The sequence below is a fragment of the Rattus rattus genome, chromosome 6 (genome assembly GCF_011064425.1).
Source record: "Rattus rattus isolate New Zealand chromosome 6, Rrattus_CSIRO_v1, whole genome shotgun sequence".
In the NCBI taxonomy this organism is placed as follows: Eukaryota; Metazoa; Chordata; class Mammalia; order Rodentia; family Muridae; genus Rattus; species Rattus rattus.
Window position 1 is genome coordinate 6,986,830 of NC_046159.1, and position 27,251 is coordinate 7,014,080.

At 40.9% G+C, this 27,251-nt stretch overlaps 1 protein-coding gene across 8 annotated transcripts; it reads left to right on the plus strand.

Moving 5' to 3' along the window:
• Resf1 (retroelement silencing factor 1) lies at positions 1–26,830 on the plus strand. Of its 8 annotated transcripts, none has more exons than XR_004388252.1 (5): positions 1–465; positions 885–942; positions 16,889–21,229; positions 21,595–21,718; positions 22,747–22,830. XR_004388252.1 is itself a non-coding variant. In XM_032905458.1 (5 exons), the coding sequence occupies exons 4-5, from the start codon at positions 16,942–16,944 to the stop codon at positions 22,890–22,892; spliced, it is 4,434 nt and encodes a 1,477-aa protein (XP_032761349.1). In that variant the 5' UTR covers positions 1–465; positions 885–942; positions 9,330–9,455; positions 16,889–16,941; the 3' UTR covers positions 22,893–23,603. The 8 variants fall into 8 exon arrangements, 7 of the variants coding, with proteins under 7 accessions (XP_032761349.1, XP_032761348.1, XP_032761351.1 ...); XM_032905458.1 differs by lacking the exon at positions 21,595–21,718 and adding an exon at positions 9,330–9,455 and having other exon boundaries at positions 22,747–23,603; XM_032905457.1 differs by lacking the exon at positions 21,595–21,718 and adding an exon at positions 9,330–9,403 and having other exon boundaries at positions 22,747–23,603.
• The last annotated feature ends 421 nt before the right edge of the window (positions 26,831–27,251 follow it).

A 27,251-nucleotide genomic window follows, 5' to 3' on the forward strand; every position in this document is an offset into this window, starting at 1 on the left:
CCAAACCTCTGCGCGCTCTACGCTCGTCTGAGGCCTCGTTCGGTGCTATTGGCTTGTAAGCGCTCGCCGTGCGGCCCGGCCGCTTCGGGTCGGGCTTTTGTTCTGCGCCCTGGGCACCGGGCTGGGTTTCGTTCACCTCTGTTCTGGCGGAGGGCCGCCACCCGGGCCCTCGCTATACCGTGGTCGCTGCGCGCTGAGCGGGCGCGGTCTGCGGTTCTTCGCCAGAGGTGGCAGGCGGGCTTGTTGCAGCTTCGCGTTCCTTCCGGTTTCGGAAGGAGAAGCAGAGCTTTGTTTTGCTTTTCGGTTTCTTTCTGTGTCGGTCTTCCGCGCCTGGCCTCTGCGACCCAGTGGAATTTGCCTTCCACTGCCTCCCAGGAGCGCCCAGGCCTGGGTTTGCGCCGCGGCCCGCAGCATCTCCGAAGCTGTTTGCATTAAGAGTGCCTTCCTAGAAAAATGGAAAAACAGGTAAAGTGGGTGAGCTTGCGTGCATTTTAGTAGGCCAGGTACAGAACTTGCGTGGGTATTTAAATTGTCTGCTGAATAAGTTACGTTTAAGGGGAATCTTAAGTTTGTTTCTTGTTAACATGCAGATATGCTAAGGTCTTAAGTTACTGCTCCACTCAGCCCTAATCAGGTTCTCCTTTATCAGTCCACTAAAATAACTAAAGAAATATTTTATTGCTTTGGTATTATAGGACAATAGTGGACTTAGAGAGGCCCGCTTGAATTCTATTAGCAGGGAATATTTTGAAAATAGCCTAGTTCAGTAGTTTTGTTTTTAACACACCGGATTCCAATTCAGTAAACTTAGTATGCTCCCGGTACCACTTTAAGGGAAATTAGACTAGACCTTAACTCTTAAAAATGTTTCTTGCTTTTTTTAGGATTAGAGGCGTGAATATACTCACTGTGGGAGAGACTAAAAGGTAAAATTGTATTCAGGTAAGCCTGTCTTTTATAAAGCCCTATCCTAGTTCTACATTATACCATGGAGTAACTCATTTTGGAATAAAGAATATCAACACTGGTCAAATCTACAGAACTTGGCCCGGCCTATGCTTGCCTTTAAATTTCCACATTTGGGAGGCAAAGGCAGGCAGATCTGAGTTTAAAGCTAGCCTTGTCTACATACCAAATTCCAGTTTTGCTAGGTCTGCATATTGAAAGACTCAACTCTCACCAAACAAAACCTTCACAGAACCAATGGGACACAGTGGATTTGATGGCAAAGCTTAAGGAAAAAAATGTTGATATGGTACTTAGCAGTTTGATTTTTGCCTTAATGAGATAGTGGAGAGATGATTTTTTTGTTTTGTTTCTGGTTTTTTTGTTTTGTTTTGTTTTTTTGTTTGTTTGTTTTTTAAATTTTGTCAGTGTTGGAGCTGGAACTCTGGGCCAGATTGCTTCCGTGGGAAAGATTGTGGTAGGTGGTGAATTAAAGTTACTTAGGCAGAGGCTAGCTCTTATTTTTGATGGGACTGTAGTACCAGGGTCTGTCTCTTACGTATTTTAAGTTGCTTTATTTTATGGGCATAAGTGTTTTGCCCACATGTAACAACTGTATGGGTATGTGGAGCACAGAAGAAGGCCTGGATCCTCTGGAACTGGAGTTAAAGGCAGTTATAGTCACATGTTGATGCTGGAACCCCCATCCTAGGTCTTCTTTTAGGACCACAAGTGCTCTTAACTATTGAGTCATGTCTTTAAGCAGATACACTCAGTGGTCTCCGGGGTTCTAGTCAATGACTATAAATAAGGCTTGCCAGCCTCTTCTGCTAATGGGGGCTGTGGTTCCTACAGTTATGTGACTTGGGTTCAGGTCTTACTTGACCCTTCCAACTTGGCTCTACCACTCACTGTAAATTCTCCGAAGAATTTTACTTTCCTGCCCAGCTTCCTCATCTGTAAAATGGGATAGCAGTAGTAGTCGAACTGTGGAACTGTGGTAAGTTAAAAGGGGGAACAGGCTGGCAAATCTCTTAGCTCCAGGCCAGCCTAGTCCACACAATGCAACTTTGTCTAAAAGAACCATTCCCAAACAAACCAGTCAAGCAACCGCTTAGAACACTCTTAAAATAGCTCCTGGAACTTAGTAATTACTTGATAGAGTTTAGGTTAAAGTAAGTATATTTTTTATTGCCTTAAACATTTTGAAGCTAGCCTGGCCTTGAACTTGCTGTCTAGCAAGGATGACCTTCAACTTGAAATTCTTCTGCTCTTCCTCATGAATGCTGGAATTAGATTTGTACTGTGAAACCCTCCTCTCAACCGGTTATCTGAGGTTAAAACCACCCAGTGCATTTCCTGGCTATAGTAAACTTGCCTAGTCTCCACCACCCCACCCCAACCCCCCACCCTCCACCCCTCTACCCCTCCACCCCTCACCCCTCCATCCCTCCATCCCTCCATCCCTCCTCTGCCCTTGTTTGATTAGTTCTGATGTCTTGTACGAGATCAGTGTTTTGATTTTAGGAATTTAGCTGTTTAGGGAATTGTAATCTTGTTAAACTTTATTATAATTAAGATGAACATCAAGACTCTTTGGTTTAGCAGCCTTTTCTCCCCATTTCTTTGGAAACTAAGCCATGCAAAACAGAGGTAGGAAGCAGTCAGGTTGAGGTAAAGGAAGAGTTTGTACCGACCCCCCCCCATAGAAATGCAAACTAAGTGCAAATGAAAACAACCTTAGACCCTGAATTCTGTTTTTATTTTTCTGGTTTTTGGAGGCAGGTATTCGTACTTAAAATTCTTGGTATGCTAAATTAACTAATAAATGAAGAGTGCAATGAAATACCAACAAACAACACTAAAGATATGAAAGCTATCTTTGAGATGTGCTTTCTGCCTTGGGTTCTTAGCCAATCTTAGAGGAGGCTGAAGTTTTTATTTTCTCCCCCCCCCCTGAAGTTTTTATTTTCATACAAACTAAAACGTATAAATTGGAAGACTTGGATTTATTTAGAAATGAAACAACGTTGCTTTAAAGGAAATGTTTTATTTATTTTTTTTTTTTTAAGGAGGAACAGTGACTTAAAATCACTTGTTTTGGACAGTTTTGATTTGCCTTGCTAGTTATTTAGAATTAATGTATATTGGTGGAGGCAGACTGCTTATACACTAAGGTCAATGTGATTGGTTGTTTCAGTTTTTAGTAATCTAGTAAGACTTTAAAGAGTGTGTAAGGAAGGGGTATGTGCATGTGAGGGCAGGTGCCCTTGGAGTTTGGAGGAGGGCATCATATCCTCTGGAGCTAGAATTGAAGATGGTTATTGAGAGGACAACTGTATCAGTCAGGGTTCTCTAGAGTTATAGAACTTATGGAATATCTCTAAATATTAAGGGAATTTATTGTGATGATTTATAGTGTGCAGTCCAGCTAACCCGACGATGGGCAGTTATGAATGGGAAGTCCAAGAATCTAGTAGTTACTGAGTCCCACGAAGCTAGTTGTTTCAGCTGGACTTCTGTAGAAGTGGATTCCAACAGATGTGCTGGCAAGTAAGTGGAAGCAGTTGAACAGTCAATCTTCCTTCTTCTAGTGTTCTAACGTGGGCCTCCAGCAGGAGGTGTGGCCCAGATTAAAGATGTGAACCACCAGTTGGATCTGGGACTTGCTTTGTCCCAGTGTGACCCTAGGACTCAGAGATAATCCTTGCCTTAGGTTCCTAGGATTCATAGCCACTATGCCTCAAGATTACCTCAAGATCTCCATGCCAAGATACAGGTCAGAAACTTGTATCTCCCAGCCTCAAGATCAGGATCACAGGTGAGCCTTCCAATTCTAGATTGAAGTTCATTGCAGATACAGTCAAGCTGACAAACCAGGAATAGCCACCACAACAACATACACTCCATGTTAGGCCTGACTTCAAAAGGAAAGTCATCAGGCCTAATAATTGACCATAACATGCCCCCACACCTCCAAGTCATTAGTCCCAGGAACTAGGCCATAATCACCAGCTCCAGAAACAAAACCATAAAATTCACCATCCTAAGAACAATCTGGCGATAACCACAAGGATGGGGAAATATTTTAGGATGGGCCATCTCTGCTAGGCAGCCTTAAATGGCTTGAGTATTTCATCCTATGGTTAAATGTTCATGACACCGGAATGCAGTCCACTGAGCACCTGAACACAAGCCCCTCAAAAACGAACCCATGTGATATCCTTGGCACCCACCAATAAAGTTTTAAATTTCCTAACCCTAGCTAAAATTCCCCTAGTTCCCTACGAAAAGGCCTGCACGCCTTTTGGGAGGTGGGAGGGGTGTCACCATTTTTGTAAGTGACTGAACCCTGTATGCAGTCTTCTTGATTTCTCGAAAGTAAAAATATTCTCCCCAAATGCATATGTTAGTGTTTGTCTCCATGCCCTGCTTTCGGACAGTTATGAGCTGCTTGATGTGGGTGCTGGGAACCTGGGCCTTCTGTAAGATTTTGTTTGTTGGTTTTTATTTTCTTTTTGGTTTGTTGAGATAAGAGTCTCTGGCTATCCCGGTGCTCACTATGTAGACCAGGCTGACCTCTAACTCACTGTGAATGCCCTCTGCTTCCAGAGTACTGGTATGCTACCATTCCTGGTTCCTTAAGGTTGTTTTTGATGTTACTAAAGTGGAATAACTTTCTTAGTTTCTGACTTAATTATATAGAAATACATTTGGGTTTTTTTTTTTTTTTCCTTTTAAAAAAATTTTTTTTTTCAACAATGTCTTGCTCTATTGCCCAGACTATCCTCAAGCCGTAACTTCCTGATTTTTCTCTTTAGAGTGGTAGGAATAAAGGCATGTTACCAGACCTGCTTTACTTACTTACTTTTGAGACAGGCTGTCATGTCACCAAGGCTGACCTTAGTAGAGAATGCTCTTCCTGCCTCTACATTCCCCCGGTAGAATTATAGACGTGTGCTCTCATACTTGTCTTCAAACTTAGTTTTTAACTAATTTATATAGAGGGTGCTTTTTCTACAAATATGTAACTGAAAGGTAACTTTCATTCACTGTAGATGTCTTAATTATTTGTAACTGCCATACCTAGCAAGTCCTGAGTAGAAGTGGCAAGACTGGGCATCCTGTGCTCTTTTCTCTTTCAGGAAAAAGTCACTTGGAGCATTACATATGAGTATTTTAATTTTTGTAGTTTTGTAACCCTCAGCAATTCTCACATAGATTTTGTGATTCTGGTAATAACAGTGGTGTAAGTACCAGCGTTGCTGAATTCCTGCCCTCTTTACACAGGACAATCATACAGCGATATGATTAATGAACATCTTTATTCTTCTCATCCAGGGAATTTTATTGAGCCTGGTATCAATGTGTACACCCTGAGTCCCCATCTCCTTTCTGGCAAATACTCGGAGTGCTGAGGAGTACTTCTTAAAACTCCTTCATGCGAATGAATGCCAACAGTATAATATCCTTAGATCATTACTTCAGTTGATGGCAGAATGACCCTTTCAAGTCATGGCGTAGAAGTTTACTATGCACTGAGTTTTACTTACTTGCATTATTTCTTGAGGGATTTTTATGCTTGTATTTTGAGAGATTGTCTTTATTTTGTACAGAATAATATTGGCTTCAAGAATTCAGTTGGGTGGCTTTTTCCTTGTCTTGCAATATTCTGTTTAGAGTTGATTAGTAAACCTTTCAAGGTTTAATGTGACTACTGAAGCCATCAGAGCCCAAAAATTTGTGGGTAGTTTTTTTGGCCAATTGTTATGGCTTCAATGTGAAATGTTGTTCCCCCATGTGATGGTGTATGCTTCTGATCTCAACACTTGGGAGACAGAGTTAGGTAGACCTCTGAGTTTAAGGACAATCTTACATATTACGGATTACATATTAGTGATATTACTAATGGAACATTTTTATTCTTTTGACCCAGGAAGTTTTATTGAGCATGGTATCAATGTATAACCCAGAGTCCCCGTATCATTTATGGCAAAAACCTGGTCTGGTCAAATAGAGCTATGTAGTAAGACCCTATCTCAAAATACACAGAGGTTTTTGTTTTTCAGCTGACCATATTAGCATAAGCCAGTAATACCAGGCCTCTTAGGCTGAGGCCAGTAGGTCATAAATACGAGGTCAGCCTCTTCTGTGTAATGAGTTCTAAGCCAGCTTGTGCTGGGCATCATGACTGAAATTTACTGTTCACTATGCTGCCAAAGACTAACTGCTATAAATCCTGACAAGTCTGTATTTACATTCTACATGACTGGCCTGGATCAGCAGGTAGGCAGGTTACTGAGAGGAGCGAGGATGAGGAGATGAGAAGTAAAGAAGACAGGAAAGCTAAGGTTTATGCTAAGCGATTTATTAAGAACAACATCTTAGGATTTACAGGGGGAAAATGGGAGACAGTCGTTTGGAAGCTAATCAAGCAATGGTGCACACAGAGACACAGGATATCGTAAATGCATCACAGGCTGAGCACCCAACAACTTTGAGACACCGATAACTCCAGTCTTCTTCAGGGGGGAAAGTCATGTTCCCAGGAACTGAAACCTTAACTCCATTGAGGCCCTGGCTCTAACCTGGACCAGACTTTATCAAATCTGCCTCTGTGCCAGGATATAGAACTAGAACTAGTTCCCTTTGTATTTTCATCAGGGCTTCTGGCACAGAACACATATTAGTGGACAAATACTGTGATGAGGGTAGCCCAAATTAGTAACTGAGTGATTAAAGCAATTCTGCTTAGTTGGCCGCAGACTTTTTTCTTTTTTCTTTCTTTTTTTTTATACCTCCTGAGACATTTCATCATTTCAAGTTCTGCAAATCTTATAAAGTTATCATGGAAATCCTGGGGTTATTCTTGTCACTCATTAGCTGCTCCAAGTTCTTCTTGCTGATAACCAAACCCTTGGTAACCTAGTAATGAATGGAAATAATCAACTCTGCTTGATTAGTCATGGTTTCCCATGGTCTCCTGATGCCAAGAAAGTACCCTGTATGACTTCTGGATTGCAGTGTGACTCTGAACAGATGGCAGGGGCTGTCATACCCTGTTTATTGTGCTGACAAGAAGATGGACCATTGGGATACATTAAGGCCCTTTCCATCATTAACTCCAGCCTTCAGTTTGTAAGATCTAGGCTTTCCTTCCCAGGTTCACAAAAAGCCTGTGTTGAAGTTCTTGTAAACAGTTAACGGAGCAGGATTTGAATTAACTAGCAAAGATGCTGGAGTGTGGCCCGTGTGACCTATAAATAACAGGGATACTATCCCATCAAGGTATCTCTTTGAAACCATTTGGGCCTATTAACAGGAATTATTTAGTTCTTCATAAGGAGGTCTGTCTACCCCAAGAGGCACAATCGGCTTGTTCCTCATAAGGAATGATACTTAAAATTTTTGTATGTCTAACTCAGTTTTGTATTTCATTAGAGTCAATGTGTCTGCCCGCCTGTCTTCTCATATGTTTGATAAAGGGTAACTCAGGGTGGCTCTGAACTTTGATCCTCCTGTCTCCATCTCCTAAGTTCTGAGATTACATGTGGTAAGTCTTGCAGGAGTGTTTCTTATGCTTCCCTACAGCATGTTGACTTATTATGTATACTTGGAGGTAGTTGTTAGGACCTTATAGATATTTAAGACCACCAGCTTATTAGCCATCCATGGTGGTGTATGCCTTTGATCCCAGCACCCTAGGGAGGATTCTACCACTTGGATAAGAGGATTTCTTTGAGTTTGAGACTGGCTTCAGCTACAGAATGAGACCCACTCTCAAAAGAAAGAAGTTCTTTCAGGGATAGAAAGATGGCTCAGCAGTTAAGGGCAGTTGCTGCACGTCTGGAGGACCTGAGTTTGGTTTCCAGCATCCATATTGAACAGCTCTGCACCTCTAGCTGAAGGGGCTCTCACATCTCCTTCTGACCTGAGGCCCCCTGCACATGTATTGCATAGGCACAAACACAAATAATATATATCTGTTTAAAATAGTCTTTACCTCTCTAGTGGTAATAAATAATTGGGATAAATACTAAAACAAGACACTGGGCAGAATTCCAAGAATGATATTTACTTCTGTATTCGTTCTCTGCAAAGTTTAATTCCAGTGATGGGGTAGGAATATAGCCATAATGGGTAGGTACAACATTGAGTAAAACCACAGCACCTTGTATATATGTAGTCTGTTGTTAGCTGAGATGTTGTCTAGTCTGTGACATTAAGTTATCTGATTGAGTGGCCCATGCTTCTGAATAGAATTTGTATTGTAGTTGAATTCGTTTTTAAAAAAAAAAAAAAAAAAAAAAGCGAACTAACAGTTGCCGTAGTGATTTACTATTATTAATGACCGCCCCAGCTTAGGTCACTGCTTGCAAACCTTGTGAGAACTGTGGAAGTGCTAAACTCAGAACCACAAGAATCAGACTTACACAGCCACAGATTGTTCTTCTGCCTCCCTAGTTCCTGTTGACGGGACCTTACAACCTTCCTCTTCATCCAGGTATAAGAATGGCCCACTTCCAAGCTGGCTTTTCAGTAGCCCATGTTTTGACTGATTAATAGAATCTTTACCTCCTTTTCTGAACTATTGTGGAACCTCCTGTGTTTGACCATTGAGCTACTGGCGCCACCGGGGTGCGAAGAGCTGTACATAGTCCTGGGGGATTTAACAAAAGTCACAGACTCGGGTCATTTGTCAAGAGAGAATGCCAAAGCTTTACTGAGGTTCACACAATATATACACCAAGTCCACCGGAAAACCCGGGAAGCACAGTGGAAAAACAAGTTTACGGTCTCAGGATAAAACAGGAACATGGGGGAGGGAAAAAAAAAAAAAAAAAAAAAACAGGAACATGGAAATGACTCAGGACCTTGTCGTTTGGTGGTTTTAACCATAGCTGCTACATTGTGTGCTACAGCCTTGGGCAATTGCTAGCGGAGCAACTCATCCCACAGGTGTTGGGGCTGGGCCCAACAATTGAGTCTCGTTCTCAGCTCTGGGTCTAAAACTCCTTGAGGTACCAAAACCAGATGATGCTTACATTTGTATTTTGTAAGTTCGGCTTATTCTCCTGGGTACCTCACATCATTTCTAGGTTATTTAAAATGCTTAATACAAAGTAAGTACTATGTAGACTGTTGTTATGCAGTAGTGTTCAGGGATTAGAAACATGACAGAGTGAGCACCAACACGGTTTATCTTGTTTTTAATCTTTGATTAAACTTACAGTTTGTATATGATTGTATTTTATTGTCTGATTATGACCAAGTTAATACAGATAAATTAACCAAGTGCCACTGCCAGTAGAGAGCTGCTTGCCTTTGTTAATAAGGGTTCAGCACAATTATTTCTTGTTCTCTGTTCCTGTTTTTCTTGACAGGATCTTGCTGTGTAGGCAAAGCTGGCCCCAAAACTGTGACCCTCTTTCTCCAACCTCTGATGCTGGGATTACAGGTGTGCACTGCTTTGACCACTTGTAGTGTTGGAATATACACATTTCTGAAAGGTTAGCTTATTTATGATAGACTAGAGTTGTATTATAATGTAAAATTCAGGAAAGTTGATTATATAAAATCTATCAGACTAGGGAGCCTATTTAGACTGACCTTTTCCCCCTGTGGTTAAGGATATAGAAGGCTGGAGACACTATAGACATTATAGACAGTAAATCATACTTTTGGAATTCCTGAAAAGTGGCATAACTTTGAATTGTTGGCATTTGTAATTTTGCAGATTTTAGTGGAAGTTCTAAATTTTTTTTTAAGTACTTTTATTGTAAATTAGAAATACTGGCTGGCTTTCACTTTAATCACATCAGTGTACTATTTGTACAAACTTCATTTTGTAATGTGAAGGCTTGTTAAGGAACAGACTGGCAAGTCAAAAAAATATATCTACAGGAAAAGCTTAATGTCCTGGGGTAGGAGTTAAGGCAGCATGTGCAAGGGCCACTGAATGGCACTGGCAGGAATTCAGGATTTGTCCTAGGGCAGACAGCAGGAAAGTGACCCAGACAAGGAGTGAAAACAAAATCCCTCACAATGTGAGGTAATACTGTGGTGTGTTAACTAGTCCTTTCCTACTGTCAGCCTTCCTTGGGGACTCAGAACCCAAAGCTTCGGTATAGCTCCTTGGTCAACAGAGTTCTTTGAACAAAAGCAGACCAAAGAACTCCGATGTAAGCCTCTCTCTACTCTTCTCATCCTCCTGTCTGTAAACCCCTCTTCATGAAGCCATCAACAGAATGTGGGGAAGCTATTTTGCTCTCTCACCTCTCTCTGCTTCTTTGTAACTGGCTGTAAGAGTTCTGACCTGTTTGTTAGGACAGTAGATTGCCAGCCTCACTCACAGAGGTTCTTGCACCAAACCCAAAGGAAAGAGTACCAGGAGGCCAAGAAAAAGTTAGCCAGACAGACAAGCGTGGCTGAATTTTCTATTATGTCCATTCGCCATTAACTTTTTTATCTTGTCGTTATTTCGGGGTAAATTAGTTTATGTATGTGTACCATTTGAGGCCAGAAAAGTACAGTGGATCTTTCCCACATGGTTGCTGGGAATTGAACTTGGGTCCTCTGGAAGACCATCTAGTTCTTAACTGCTGGGCCATCTCTCCAGCTTTCTCTCTAACCACATGTCTACATAACTGTTAATTCTTTAAATCCAAGCATGAGAATGGATAGTTTCCATTAATTATGATTCTTCGCTGAGTCTTCATTTCTGGTTTCCCGTCACATAAAGTGTTGTTGGTTGTATTTATTATTGTTACTATTATTTAAAAGAATGAATTTTTTTAGTGTTCAGAGATTTCTGATAATATTTACTCAGCAAGCATTGACTCTCCTTCAACTCAGCTTGCTTTTATAACTTCCTACACACTTTTTTTTTTTTTTTTTGATAAGCACCTTCTTGGGTTGCTTATAGGAAATAGTAACAGTAGTGTAAAACCCTATAAGATTAATCCCCTGCAAAACTAAATGGCAGACTTTGTCTGCTTCTAGGTAGTCAACATTACCCAGACACTTCTAGTGTTGACTACCTAGAAGTAGGTACTTCTGGACATTGATGTGTGGTTTGGGCTCTCCAAGGTGGATCTGTTATGTCTTCCGTATGATGTAATAGCATCTGTCCTAGTTTACTTCCTATTGGCTGTGATAGTGTTGTGGTATTCAAATCCAATGGGAAAGACCAAATACTTAGACTCAATTCAGATTTAGATGAAATGAATTTATTCTTACTGCTAGCAGAAGGAAAATCGCCTTATTGCAGAACAGCATGCTGTGCAGAAGGTGGGTTAAGGTGAGGTTTAAGGGTGGACATGAGAAAGGTGTGTATTGCAACAATTCATGGAACTCGCAGCTGGGCAGGAGAATTGTTTTACTGCCCTTGGTTGGTTTTTACTTTCCCACTATATAGTAATAAAAAGACCATTTCATCCCTTTCCCACAAGCAATAAGCAGGTTTTACAGAAACAAAGGCAGCTGCTAATACCTCAGGGCCTGTTATCCTATTCTTAGTCATCTCCCATGTAAGCCACTAGGACCTCCCAGTCATTCCAGAGAAAAAGGTCAGTGGCCCTTAGGAATGGATTTCTGGCTCTATATTAAGTTCCTTTATGCTGTATCCCAGAGACTTGCATAAATTATTACTTAGGTCTGAGCACTATAATGACTGGGATAGATAAGTTCATTTCTGGGTAGACAGAAACACAGTGGCATCAGATTAAGACTGGCTGTCATGTCTCCACCATAAAATAACTCAAAAAAAGGTATAAGAGAGAGAATTTATAAGGCATACAGTTCTAGGCTACACTCAATCCTTGTGGGGAAATTGAAGCAGGAATGTGAAGCACCTGGTTCCATCCACAGCTAAGAACAAGTATGAGAGCGTCCGTGGTAGTGTTCAGTTTCCTAGGATGTCTGGGACTTAGAACAACCTCAGCTTAATCTAGGTAATCCCTCATTTGGCTTATTTTAGGCGATGGATTTTAGGTTATATCAAGTTGGTTGTTAAAACTAACCATCACAGAATCTTAGTACGATCTTCATAAAATTTTTGAGTGAAGTATCTTTACCTAGTCATCTCCATCCTCCTTCCTCCTTCAACTTAGTTTTATAACTTCCTACACTTTTTTAAAATAAGCATCTTCTCAGGTTTCTGGTAGGAAATAGTAACAGCAGTAATATTATATGAGATTAAATCTCCAGCCAAACTAAACTAAATGGGAGACTTCATCTGCTTCTAGGTGGTCAGTCTTGTTGCTTTGTAGTGAGCTGTCCGAACTCTGGGGTTTAAGTGGTCCTCTTTCCTTAGCCTTTCAACTCCAAGTGCACGCTATCACACCTGGGTATGGTAAGGGTCCAAAAATCGATGAAAGAAGACGTGAGTCTTAGATAGTATGCAAAGACAAAGGGTGTTCATTCTGCAGAAACACCTAGCATGCAAGGGTTATCATTGTTTCGAAAAGGCACCCCACCCCCCACATTCGAGTACCTTTTATAGCAGGACTGCTTAATTTTGTCTGAGATAACAGCCGACTTCTAAAATTTAGGACACATTCCAAGGGGTTGCAGAAACCATTTAGTGACGGTGGTAAAGACAATATACGCCACCTATATACCACAGTGTACCCCGCCGGACCCCAGGTGAAAAAAGATAAGATATTGACAGGGATTTTCTAAACAAAACTTCAAGGACCACTTAGTTACAGTCTCTTCCCATGACCCTCTAAGCCAGTAACAAATAGTGAAAGTTAAACCGGATAATTGTCCCTAGTGTATATACATGTAGGCATTCTCTGTTATAACCTCTTATTCAATTTATGACTGAATTTATGTGCTTTTTTTTTTTAACCATGTGAACACATGCTCTGAATGCCATACAAGTACCGAGAACAAAGGGCAGAGATAACCCCCCCCCCCGCCCTTTTCTCCTGGTACCTCAGTTTAGAGCCTCATAATTTTCACAGGCTGCTTTCTCTAGCCTTCCAGTGTGTCACTTTGAGGTGCTAACTGGAGGCTGCAGAAACTAGCCTTAAAGGGACTCAGTCAGGTAGATCAGCCGCAGAACTGTATACAGAAGCAGAGTATCTTTCACCCCGGATAAGATGGCAAATGATCCATGGCCTAGTTTCTGAGTGGAGATACAGTGGGATATGAAAAGTGAACTCCTCAGTTATAAGTGGGGTTTTATTTGTTTGTATTTTTGTTTTGGAAACAGGATATTGTTTCCGAAGCTGGCCTCAAACCTGATAAATGCATCTTATAGGGGAAATGGGGTTACCTGTGCATGCTACTGTGCTGGGCTTCACACAGGAGCCAGCCATTACATTTCTTATGGCTAGTACTCAGTCCACTGCTATGATGTCTTTCATGTTGCTGTGATACTCTGGCAAAAGAGACTTCAAGGGATAAAGGGTTTATTTGCTTAATTCCAGGTTATAGTCTGCTATTGCAAGAGACGAAGGCAAGAACTTTTGAAGTATTCCTGAGTAGAGAAAGAGTGTATGCGTGTGTGCCTCTCTTTGTACCGCCCAGGGCCCAAACCCATGGACTTGTGCTGCATACAGTAGACTTCACTGTAAAGTTGACATAATGAATACAGTCTTCCACTCACATGTCCACAGTGCGTCCTAATCTAGACAATTCTTCATCGAAATAAGTTGACAAGTACAGCTAACCGTAACACCCACTGAACCATCTCCCTAGCTCTTGTGAATTTTGAGACAGGGCCTTGCTGTACAGCCCACATTGCCCTGGAATTTATGAAATTCCTCCTTTAGCCTATGAATTGAAACAGCTCCACTATGCCCAACTTATTTCTGGTTTTGGCATTGCATAGTAGAGTCAAGTCACTTAAGTAGAACAGAGTAGAAGCGGTATTTGATAAACTTAAGCTTTTAGAAATTTTTATGAGAATTTAAAAATAACCACAAAGTCTCTCTCCAAAATAATGATTGAAATTTAAACAGGTGGAAGGGCTTATTGCCTCATTTAAAACCTTTAACCATTGTGTGTTGAGAATATGTATCAAATTATACTGTGCCCCTGGACATGTAAGATATATTTCAGTAGATAAACTTTAAGAAAATCCTATGTTTTCACTCAAAAAACCAACTTATGCTCTGTCTTAGTACTTTACTATTGCTGTGTAGACACCATGACTAAGACAGTTTAAGCAGTAGCTGAGAGCTTCTATCCTGAACCATCAACGTGAGGCAAAGAGAGCTAACTGGGAGGAGTGTGGCATCAGAAGCTACCTCTGCTAACAGTACCTCCATTTTTTGATACCTCAAAAGTCCACCCCCATTAACATCACCCGCAGTGACCCACCTACTCCAGCAAAGCCTCATTTTCTAATCCCTTTGAAATAGTTCCACCAAGTGGTGGGAACTAAGCACTCATATATGAGCCTACATGAACCATTCTCATCCAAATCACTGCATGGTCCTATGAAATAACTAAAATATATAGGGTGTAAGAAGAGCATTTACAAATGGACACCCATGTAAGAGCCAGGAATGCACATTTCATATAGACTAGTTGGCCAAAAAATTCCCAGATCCAGTGGTTTCCATTCTCCAGTCTTCGTCTGGGGTGGGGTGTTACTAGGATATATAGCTATGTTTTTAGTTGGTCATGGTTGAACATGCTTTGTAATTACAACACTTGAGACTTAGAGAGACAGGAGGATCGCCTCAAGTTTATAGTCAGATAAGGTAAAATAGTGAGTCCCAGTCTCAAATATGTTAGTATTTGGGGAGCTTTGTCCAGAACTGGGGCAGTGGTAAAGTACTGATAACATTTGGTAACACACACACACACACACACACACACACACACACACACACACACACACACCAGAGGACATAGCAAAATGCTCAGCCAACATTCTCACCTCTGCAGTCTGGAAGTCCAGAATTTTTGTGTATCTTCTTTCAAAGTTTGCCTTTAGGGCATGTTCCTTGCAAGGTCCTTTGGTTTGCCAGCAACTTTAGTGTGTATCTTCCCCTAACCCACATGGTTTTAATGCTGTATTCTCATGCTCATATAACACTTGAGACAACGGAATTTTCTCCCTGCCAGCTTGCTCTCTAGGTTTTTTTGTGCATACCTTCTGGGAAACCTGCCCTCACATCAATGCTATATCATCAAATTCTACCAGTTAAATGGCTCAGTTCCATGAGACAGTCCCAGATCCTATTTCTGGGAGTCTTACACTCTGATGACTATTGTTAAATTAAGGATTATCTTGTGACAGTCCTTTCTTTCCTATACTCAGTAAAACTGAAGGATGAGGTGGATATGGCAAGCCCTTTTTTTTTAAAGGGGTAGGTGGAGTTTCCATTTCTAGTCAGAGCATACTACCCTTTCAATACGACTTTGTATCTTGGGTGTTTGCAGAGTTAAACTCTGGCTCTCCCTGCTTTCTCTAAAGCTATGGGTGGGGTTGAAAGTTCTATCCTATTGGTGCTGAGTGCCTCCTGGGTTCTTCCTCTTATCTCAGTAGTGTAAACTCAAATGTGAGCAAAAGAAACTCTTGACAGAATAAAGGAAAAGAAGGTGCTCCTTTCACCCAAAGCATTTCAAGTCATGTAGTTTTGTACTGGGCACGAAGATCAAATAGGTTTTTCTTTTTTGTTGTTATGGCTAGGCTAGCACAGTCACCGGCAGCACAGAGTCCTGGAAAGGGGGGCAGTGCTAGACAGAGACACAGGACTATGACTCTGGCTTCACTTCAAGAATGATCAAGTTTTGTTTTTCCACAGCTGTTCCTACAACAGTTTAGCTATCTACTAAAGATAGAATTGAATGCAAGGCTTCTTTGTCCCATTCTCTGAGTTCCTCTTCCACACTTCTCTAGTCTTGTGGTCTTGTTTGTGCTAGAGGACATTTCTACTTAGACATTATCTCATGCCTGCAGCTTCCTGAAGACATGTAGCCACACCTCAGTCAGGGTTTGTGCTTGAAAGGAATTGCAGACCATCTGGACCCTCGTACTTTTAACTTTTTACTTTGAGATGGGGGGCTTCACTGAGTTGCCCAGGTAGGCTTCTTAAACTTGCTGTCTTCCTGCTTCAGCTTCTTGCTTATAGAAAGGAGCAACTAGTCCTGGCTCAAGTAAATTTCTTGGTGTGTCAGGAGTTGTTATATAGCCGTAAGTAGAATGCTATGTAGATAGATTTTTAGTGAAGTAAAATAGTCTGCCTTCCTATGTATGATAATGGAACACAGACAGACAGTAGGTTGCGTTTGGTAGGATTCCAGCTTTCAAATAGGATCTCTCTACATTTTCCAGAAAATTTCACAATCCCATTTAGCTTCTTGAATAGCTAGAGTAGGAAGCTTTATTAACTTTTGTTTATGCTTAGAAATTTTATGAAAAGATAACACATAATTAAACAATATTGGGAATGTTCAGTAAGAAATTTTTATGTAAGCCTTGCTTTACAACTAGAATGGATCACATAGAATAAAGAAATGATCAAAATAAGTGGAAACAGGTAACATATATAGTTAGGGATAGAGTGAATGCTTAGCATGCCTGAGACTATAGTCCATCACCTACACCTCAAAAATGATAAAAGCAGAAAAGTGCCACTTAAATGTAACAGAAGGTGATAGCTGCTTTCTTCAGAGTGAACCTTTACCATTGATCTTGACAATTTTCTCACTTATTATTGCAGCTTCCATTACTAATTCTCTTTCCAGATTAAGGGTACAGATTTTTAATTTGAGGTCCTTCTTAGTTACCATAGACATGGTTTGCTTCTATTTTTGTTGTTTAAGTTTTGTCTAGGCGGTATGATTACCCTTAGTTTGAAGCCAATCTGGTCTACAGAAGGAGCTCTAGGTCAGAAAGACTATTTCCAAAAGGGGGGTGGGGTAGGGGGATGGGAAGAAAAAGTTTTTAATGAAAGATCTTTATTTGCATTTCTTGCAGATTTATGACATTCAAAACCACAGACTTTACAATACTGCTAAGCCAGATCAACTATGAGTTGGAATGCAAAACCAGAGAATGCTGTTGCCAAACCCCCAAAGTTTTCTAAAACGCATTCATCTATATTACAACAGTTTTTAATGACTTCTACAACTTCTCAAAGTTCTTTCAGCTATCCTGCCCATAACCAAGAAGCATGCATGTATTCCAGTAACTCAAATTCAGTTTCCCAGCCACTTCTGAGCGGCAGAAATTATATGACTCCTCAGACTCAGATCTCTGTTTCTGACATGCCTAGTAGGACAATTGTGACCTCACAGTCTTCAATGGAAGGAGTTGTATGTACAAATGTTAAAGGGCCCCAACAACCAAACCACAATTTGCAGACAGTGTCTTCAGGAGTTATGCAAAATGTCTGGTTTGGCTCATCAGTGAAGAATTTTATGCCTTCCCATACAGAAGCAACCATATCCCATAATCCTGATGGAAGGACTAATATGCCTTACATGCAAACACCACAGAGTCAGCTCGTCACATCAGATACCTATTCTATGCAACTGCAAATGGTTCCTTTTAATCCTGGGAAAGTTCCTGTAGCGTATCAAGGAAATCAGGGACTCAATCACTTCATACCAGATCAGCTGGCTGACTGGACACAGTATACATCCAGTGAACTAACTTATCCAGAATACAGGCCACCTCTGAAGCAATACTCCCGCATACTGCCAGCCACTACATCATTACAAGTTAAAAATAATCCGCTTCCAACTTACACACAGGCCTTACAGTCAAAGCATTCTGCACCTTTGTCTTCACATCCATATGCTGCAGAAACCAGCAAAAGACTCTCTGCCCTTCCTTACAGCTGTAGATATGGAAGCCAACATGTACAAAATACTCAGCCTGTTTCTAAACACTTGCCTATGGAAGTCCCTCAGAGTCCAGAAGTGCACTCATCTGAAAAAAAGCAAGATTCTTACAGAGGCTTTAAACAGCAGTGGCAGAACCCTAATGAATCATTCACCATTGGAAAATTCTCTGATTTGAAAATAAATGCCAAGCAGTCTTATAGTGACACTGTTAGATCTTCTGGGGATGGTGTTCAGGCGCTTGTTCAGAATAATCAAGAGAAAAGAAAATATCCCTACAGTCCAAGTACAAATCAAGTAATAGACACAAATGCCACAAAAGAAAAACTGGCGAGGGATATTAAATCACTAGTAGAAATAAAAAAGAAGTTTACAGAACTTGCAAGAAAAATTAAAATTAATAAAAGTCTTTTGATGGCAGCTGGTTGTAGTAAAACAGCCAATACTTCTTATACTGAACCAATTCAGCATTCTGAATTTTCAGCAAAAGAAATGTCTGCTAAAAATGGCAACGACTGCTCCATGGAATTGCTAGCAACATGCCTTTCTCTTTGGAAAAACCAACCTCCAAAAACCACAGAAGAAAATGTCCCAAAACCTTTAGAAGAAAAACAGTGTAACACCTCACGAATCAGTACAACGGTAGTTGGCAGTTCACATCCCACAAACGAAGTTCACACTAAGAGTTTTTGTTCTGGTGTTGGGAATTCTCAGAAACTGCTGAGCTCATCACAAACAATATTGTCAGTTCTCACTCCGAGTGGTGAGTCTTCAGGTGTAGCTGTTGGAAAAGGAACAGAGCTTCAGATTGCTGTGGTGTCACCTTTAGTCCTTGCAGATACTAATCCCTCACCTGGAAAAGAGTTAGTGCCTGAAATTTTACCAGAACCGCCGTATCCAGTTGTTAAGGAAGGTAGTATTTGTAGCTTACAACACCAACAGGCAGAAACTGCTGCTTTACCTTTTCACATTACAGGAGTAGTAGCAGATAGTAACCTGTCAGTGGAGATGTCTCTGCCTGTTCAAAAGGAAAAGCAGCATAAACCAACACAGGGTAATCCAGACATAGCTGATCACGGTTTAGGAAAACTTTCTCCCCTGGGTACCGAAGCTGTGCCTAACTCTGTGGATAGTACCACTGTGAGTGGACCCATGTTACAAATCGAAAGTATCTGTTCTCTTGCAGAAGGGGATGTATCTTACAATTCCCAGATAGCAGAGATATTCAACTCTGTACAAAATGAGCCCCAGAAACCTTCACCTAATCAGGTAGTTAATAATCAACAAGAACAAGTAGATGGCACCACTGAAAATAAAGACTTTAGCCTTCAGAAGGATAAGAAGTATATACGGTATACATATGTTCCTCGTGAGGTCACTGAGCAGCCAGAGCTGCTGCAGCCTGAAGAGCCAGCATCTTGCGAGTACGTGGAAGCAAACACAGAAACCATAGAGGAAAGCAGTAGGGAATGCAGTGGTGGGAAAGAAAGCACAGCTGAGGATGTCTGTTCACCGGCTGGTTTTCAGCAGGATCCTCACCCTCAGGAAACTGATACGTTAAGCAATAAGTCAGCCCACTGTCTGCCTGCAGTGAACGAGATTAATGATGAAAGTGAACCTGTCTCATACCTACATGACCAGCTGTCAGAACTTTTGAAAGAGTTCCCTTATGGCATTGAAACTGTTAGCAGACATGAAGTGTCTGTGGACCGACAAAAGACACACAAAATCTTAGAAAATGAAACTGGCGATAAGACTGGTAACGTGTTTGGGGATAGCACAGACCAAATAAAAATTACAGTATTAAACTCTGAACAAATCAAAGAACTGTTTCCTGAAGAGGATCAGCCCTGTGACTTAGACAAGTTGGCAGAACCTGAGGGGAAAAATGTTGCAGAAGTGAAGAGCCCATGTGACTCACAGGTCCCCAGAGAAGAAAGCCATGACTTTGGAATGTTGGACCCAGAGAAAGACAAAATCCATTGCTGTGCCTTGGGTTGGCTCTCAATGGTTTATGAGGGTGTGCCAAAGTGTCACTGCAGTTCCACTGAAGAGAAGGGGAAAGACCAGTGTTTGGATATGAAGAGCTGCAAACAAGGAGAGCAGCCCTGTAATAATGGAATCACTATTTTTGAAATTAATCCTGTTTCTAATAACCCCAAAACTCCTCTGACCCAAGCAGCTGAGAAAGGCCATTTTTCTGAAATGCATGGTGATAAGACCAAAGGATCTAAAACAAAAGACAGCAGAGAGGAACAGGAACATTTTTCAGCTAAATGTTACAAAAAAGATAAAGATAATTTTAAAATGAGACATGATAGCTCACTGAAAATGGAGCAAAAACTAAAAAATACTTCATCTGAATGTGACAGACTAAATCCCTCAAAAAGCAGTAAAATAGCAACCCCCGAAATACTTCATGTAAAAACTTCCAATTCTGATAAAAATATGTCATTTTTTAAACAAGCTTCTCAGGAAAGCCTACAGAGAAAACCCACTTCCCAAGGTTCAAATCCAGTAAAAGCACCTGTAGAACTTCCTTCAAATACAGATCCATGCAGGAGGAACACCTCATTGGTACAGTTTGTGTCACCAGAAAAGAAAAAACTAAAATTCAAAGCAGGTGGCTCCAGACTGAAATATTTTGAAAAAAGAAAGACAGACAACATGATTATACCAGATACGGAGATAAAAAAGAAGAAATATGAAAAGCAAGAGCAGAACAAAAACGCTGGAGAGACACTCAAATTGTGCAGTGCTCTGAGGGAATCCAGTGAAAGAGCCAGTGTTCAAGAGAACGCTGTCCCAAGTCCTGAGTCCTCAGACTCGAAGGGCAGCTCCTCGAAGAGTACTAGAGTTATCACAGTGCAGGAGTATTTACAACGGCGGAAAGACAAACATGTAACTGGGAGTGACGCTTCCGGAAACATCTGTGTAGAAAATGTGTTGTGTAACTCTGAACACATGAAGACCAGCAAGGATTCTGCAGAAGTAAGCTGGGAAAAGTCAGCTGAGGGGCAGAGCATCCGTGCAGAGACCTCAAAAGAACCAGGACGTAATTCTACCAGCCATGGTAAAGCTTTCAAGATCCACCATTCTGAAGTGTCTAGAACACACAGTGTGTCAAGTAGTAGTAAAGGGAAGCAGCCTGACAAAATCTATAAGGCCCGTACGAGTAATGAGCACAGCCAGGTGCCTCTTCAGGTAAAGGAACAAAGGAAACAGTACTTGAATCGAGTTGCATTTAAATGCACGGAACGGGAAAGCATATGTCTCACAAAGTTGGACAGTGCATCCAAGAAGCTTAGTACAGAGAAAAAGGAGAGTGAGGCACATACACTCAAGACAAAAAACATAGACAAACCTAGTATGCTAGAGTTTAAATTATGTCCAGACGTACTATTGAAGAACACAAGCTCTGTTGACAAGCAGGATGAGCCTGAGCCTAAGAAAGAGAAAGCACCTGTGCAAGGTCCAGTATAATCTTCTCTCTCCCTTTTTTTTTTTTTTCCCTTGGGGGCAGGGGAGAGTTCTTCATCTCCCGAATGGTAGAAAAGTAGTAGGTCGCAGAGACCAACTATCACTTTTATGTATGAGGAACTGTAGAGGTGTAATCCTAGGAGTGGGTGAATAAATAGGGCATCATTTGTTTTATGTTTGTTGCTTTTTATTTTAAATTATAGTAAATTAGTGCTGACAAGATTTTGAACTTCAATGTTTACTGAATACAAATATTTAGTCCTTAAGAAAATACAATGTGAAAAGCATTTCTTGTGGAAAAAGTTTGAAGAGTATCAAGTGTACATTTATTTCAAGAAGTTTTCTTTGTATTGGTAGTGAAACTACTAGTGTAATTTCAGAGGCTCTTACATGAAACCGTTCCAAACATTGGGAGGTACTGTACCTGTTGCATTTGTTACTTTGACACTGAGGATGAAGATGCTATCCCCAAACATAAAAGGTAGCATCTATTCTGCCTACTAAGTAGAAGGCATGTAGGATCTGTGTAATTGCTTGGAACAAATTAATCTCAAATTAGTCACAAAAGTCTAAATGTTGAGTGGGCAGAGTGGTACATGTGGAAAGCTGGTGGCAAAGGCTGGTGGGGGCTGAAGTTCAGTCTTGGCTATAAGACTTTGTTTCAAAACTAAATCAATGAAGCCAAAATAACAATCATGTGTCATAGGTACCATGCTCTGCAGAATTAAAGGGGAATATGGATGAATAGTGGTCGTAAGGTTATGAAGTTATAGGTATTATAGCTAATACATTGCAATGAAACTCAGATTGGAAAAAATGTAGTATTTTAGTTGAAGTTTTAGTTTAATATGAGATTTTTTTTTCCTTCTGGTTATGTCTGTTGGGGTGAATAAAACTACAGCGTAAGTGGTATTTCTTCGTGGAGTTTATAGGTATAGAATACAAAAATAATTTTGTTTAAAGTATCTGATTTCAAGGCCACGCATGATGGTATGTGCCAACATCTGGGAGGCAGAGGCAGAGGCAGAGGCAGAGGCAGAGGCAGAGGCAGAGGCAGAGTCTCTGTATTTGAGACCAGCTTGGTTTACATAGTGAGCTCCAGGCCATCCAGAATTACATGATGGGATCCTGTCAACAACAACATAAACCAAAAGGCCTCTTGTATTAGGTTTTTAGAATCTGAGAACTTGGGTGTAAATAGAAGTCTGGGATTTGGCAGGGACAGGTACTTCCTCTCTCATACCTGCAAATGCCCTGAGTAACGTTGGTGATTCAGCCAAGGTGAGAATGGTTTCTTAATGTGACCATTAAAAACTATACATTTTCCTGTTGTAAAATACTCACATGTGGGAAATCATTTTTCAAGCCCTTTATAGAAGGTTGTATTACCTATGGAATATAGGGATAGCATATCTTCAGTTCTATACATTTAGGTGAGCTTTTGGTTGTTTTTATTAAGCTAAAATGGAGGAGTAAAGGTTATATATCTGAAGACAAGTATTTAAACAGTTTCAGGAATAAAAAGTACGAAAGAAGACTGGTTAAAGTGCATCCCTACAAGGACAAAGGTGCCTGAATCAAGTCAAGAAATAGGTAAGCCATCATCTGTTTCCTTTTTTGTTTTGTTTTTAAGTTGCCAGCTTATGTATGTATAACACGGATATAATTGCAATATTATCACAGTGCACAGTTTTATTCATAATCTTGTGTTTTAGTCACTTGGTGTTTGTTTGTTTCTGAAGGTAAGATACCATTGTTTTCTCTGTCAGGATGGATGAGGGAAGCCAGAATCTAGTTCCTTTTAACCGGAAAATAATCACAATGAATTAGGTGAGGGAACTTTGAATCTTTTCTTGAGTAGGGCTAGAGATAATGATTTTCTTGATCAGAGCTGACTTCAATTCTGACATTGAATCGAGTGATATGTAAATAAGAGTATTGTGTAATTGGGATTAAACTGTTCACTAAGCTCTGTGGCAGGATGGATTGTCCTCAAGTAATGTCTTTCAGCCTCCATTTAATTTTTTGCAGGCTGATTCATTCATTTACTTAAACAAGGTAGGCAAGTGTATTTCCATTTGTCATCTGCCTCACTACATCGCTAGAATGGGGACTTGGACCCGGTCTGGTCCCTTTATTTAAAGTTTATTGAGGATAATGGTGTAAGTATTTAAAGGACAGAAAGCTAGTAGTTATCATGGTAGCTTTTATTTGTTTGTTGGAGGTTGGGCTCAGCAACTGTCTATCTGGTAGGCTAACCTTGTACCCATCATGAACTTCTTCTGTGCTGATGAGAATAGAATCCAGGGCTCTGTGCATACTAAACAAGAACTGTATTAGACGGATCCTCATTGTTTAACTAAAAGTGGAATAAATATACTGTCTTGGGCTGGAGAGATGGCTCAGCGATTAAGAGCACCCGACTGCTCTTCCAGAGGTCCTGAGTTCAATTCCCAGCAACCACATGGTGGCTCACAACCATCTGTAAAGAGATCTGATGCCCTCTTCTGGTGTATCTGAAGACAGCTACAGTGTACTTATATATAATAAATGAATAAATCTTTAATATATATATATATACTGTCTTGCGTTTGTGCATTCAGAGTTAGAGGAGAAGCTGAAGAGTTGTGTCTTAAACTTTGCTTAGTTTAAAAGTGTTTCAGAGTCTGGAAACTGGAAGCAATTTTACTAGGAACAATGATGGAATGTTTTTAAAAATAATTAAAAGATTTTTTTTAATGAGTGGGTCTGTGGGTCTGTGCACATGAGTGCTATTAAGGTATAAGGTACCCTGGAGCTGGAGATATAACAAATTTTTGAGCTACCAACATGGGTGCTGGGACTAGATCTCGTGTCCACTCTAAGATGGGCACTCTGTCCCATCACTGAGTCTTCTCTCTCTAGCTCCAAATTAACAAAGATGAGGATAGAGATTCAAATGTTTATAAGCTAACATACACAGATTGAGTCATAGGAATGCCAAGATCATGCTTACATGAAAGGGCTCTGCTAGCCATGCCGTTTGATGCTTGTAAACCCTGTACTTGAGGGAACGAGGCAAGAGGATTGTAGAGAGCTGGAGACTAGGCCCCATTATAAACTGAGTAGTGTCTCAAAGGAGGAGTAAAAGATGACCTGGGATATAGCTCAGTAGGTTGAGTGCTAACCTGCTTGCTTTGATTCATGAGGCTCTGGGTTCACACTCAGTGCTGAAGGGATTAACATAGCAGAAGAAACCCCATTTTGTTTTTCAGACTCCATTTTAAGTTAACTTGTCCTCAGAGTGGATTGAACCCCACCCTTGAGTTCTGAGAAAACCCCCCGAGATATTCTCGGCCATTGCAAAATAGATGTAACAGCTATGGCCGGCCAGTAATAACAGACTAAGAAAACATGAGTTGTTCCCAGGTCCAGATGCTCTCTTTAGATGTGTGGTCTCTCGTGGTTTGACCAGATGCTGTGAACCAATCAGCTTAAAGGCCAACATTCTTTTACCCTCTTACCCAATCATGTACACCAAGGCTTGGAAATCCCTGTTTATGGGGTTTTTTTTTTTCCCTTTATAAACCCCATTCCTTTAGAAATCGAGCTGCTCTCCTATCCTGTTTCATCAGGAAGGTTTGTGGTACAGGCTCGAGCCTGAATAAAATCTCTTGTGTGCTTGCATTGGAGTTGTGGTTCCTGGTAGTCTCTTTGGGGATCCCATGGATCTGTGCGTAACAGTGCCAGCCTGTGAAAGGAATGGCTAAAGTGGGATTGAAAGTGTAGGTGTACTAACAGGGGAAGGAGGTCCCTGAGGTGAGAGAGTTCCATCTAAATGCCTAGAAGATAGAGAAGCAAAGCTAGAGTATCAAAATTTACTGTTTGGAAATGGCCACACTTTTCTTAAAGATGGTGCCTTATATAGCCCAGGCTGGACTTGAACTTTGTGTGTAGTTGATTCTGACCTTGCACTCTGATCATCTTGTCTCCACCTTCTAAGTGCTAGGTTACTGTCATGTGCCTGGCTACCTTTCTTTATTTTCTCCAGTTTGTTTTGTTTGTGTAGAGCTGGCTGTCCTGGAACTTACTCTGCAGACCAGGCTGACCTTGAACTCACAGAGGCCTGTCTGCCTCTGCCTTTCGAGTACTGGAATTAAAGGTGTGCACCACCACTGCCCGGCTTGTTTTTATTTTTAATTATGTGTATATATGTCAGGGGGAAGGGGTTATGTGCTTTGTGGGTGTTGTGCCCTTAGAGTCTAGAAGAGGACATTGAACGCCCTAGAGTTAATAGGCAGTTGTGTGCTCTTAAGATGTAGGTGCTGGGAACCAAAACCAAATCTCTTGCTTTTTTGTTTTTGTTTTTGTTTTTGTTTTTGATATAAGGTTTCAGTATTTTGTCTTAGCTGGCTTGGGACTCTCTTTTTAGGTAGACCAGGTTGGCCTCAAACTCAGAACGACCTGCCTCTGCTTCCCAAGTGCTGAGACTAAAGACGGCCCCCACTAAACTATCTCTCCAGCTCCTTTGGTTTTTGAGGCAAGTTCTTGGCTGTGAAAACTCAGACTGGCCTTGAACTGAAGATCCTCCCGCCCCAACCTTGAAAATGATGAGAATTACAGGCATGTACTGCCATTTCAGCTATCAAACTGTTTTCTGTTCCCACAGGTACTATACATTTTGTCTCATTCTGATTGTATGTTGTACCGAACATTAAGTATCATTTCTGTTTTCTTAGATAGTGCTGGCTCAAGACTTTCTAAGAGAAGCTTCAGCGCAGATGAATTTGAAACACTACAAAACCCAATAAAAGACTCAAATGTCATGTTCCGGACCTACAAAAAGATGTACCTTGAGAAGAGAAGCAGAAGCCTCGGGAGTAGTCCAGTTAAATAGTCACACGAAGGTAGCGAAGGTAGCGGTTTTTGTTTTTACCACCAGGACATCTCTAGTTTTTGCTTTTAAGGCTCGCTTGCTGAAAATAACTCAGGACTGCCGTTTGGATTTCTCAGCCAAGGAATTCAGTTACAGCTCATGTTATATTTTTCACTGTTAACCGTGTGGATTAGCTGTTGGTGTGCAGGCAAAAGAATGATTGCGTTTGTCTGGGAACTACAAAGTGTGTGATCTGCGTTGTTGAACTACGTTTACTGTTTTAAGTCTTGCTGGCACTGTGGTGCACACCTGTGACCCTAACATTTGATGCCCGGAGACAAGAGGATCAAGAATTGAAGGTCATTCTCAGCAACATAGTAAGTCCAGTGACCTCTCTAAAAGCAAAGCAACAGCAACCAGAAAGAATATGAAGGTGGCTTGCACAAACCTTGCTTTTAAATGCTGTTGTCCCGAGGTAACTTCATTCATCAAGAACTTGGTTATTTGACTGAGGCTGTAAATAGATTCTTGTTTTTAAGCACATTAGCAAAATTTATTTTTCAGAAAGTGCCCACTGTGAATGGCAAAACATATTACTAAATATTTTGTACCTCATTGTAAAGGTTTTTTTTCAGAAATCTTGTTTTATACTTTTGTTAAACTGAATGGAGTTTTTGGAAGATGTCTTGTCTTTACTTTTCATACTTGAAATAAACATTTATTTTTTAAAGAACTACAGTTTAAGTCTTCATGGTTCTGTAAGGGTCTATGATTCCTAAAGAATGATACCTCAGATTCAAACAGTATGCAACAACCAAGACCATTTATTCTGCAGAGAACCAGGATGGGGGAGGGGTAAAGCATACATAGGGATGGAAGACAGAGATATGGACTTTGCAGGGTCCATTTAAAACTTGTTAGGGTAGAAATAGGTGAATTTTACCTTTCTTCTCCTTGATTGATTGGCTCGGTCTCCAGGGGTATGGGTGCCTTTGTGATTGGTTAAAGCCCTGGGGGATATGGGGAACTTTTGCTGATTAACTGTGTGCTCAGGCTAGGTAGTGGGGCAGCTTCTGATGGCTCCTCTTTGGCTGCGCACGAAGGGTGGTTCTTCCCGGATTTGACTTGTTTTGGACTTTTCCAGTTCTGGGAAACAGAA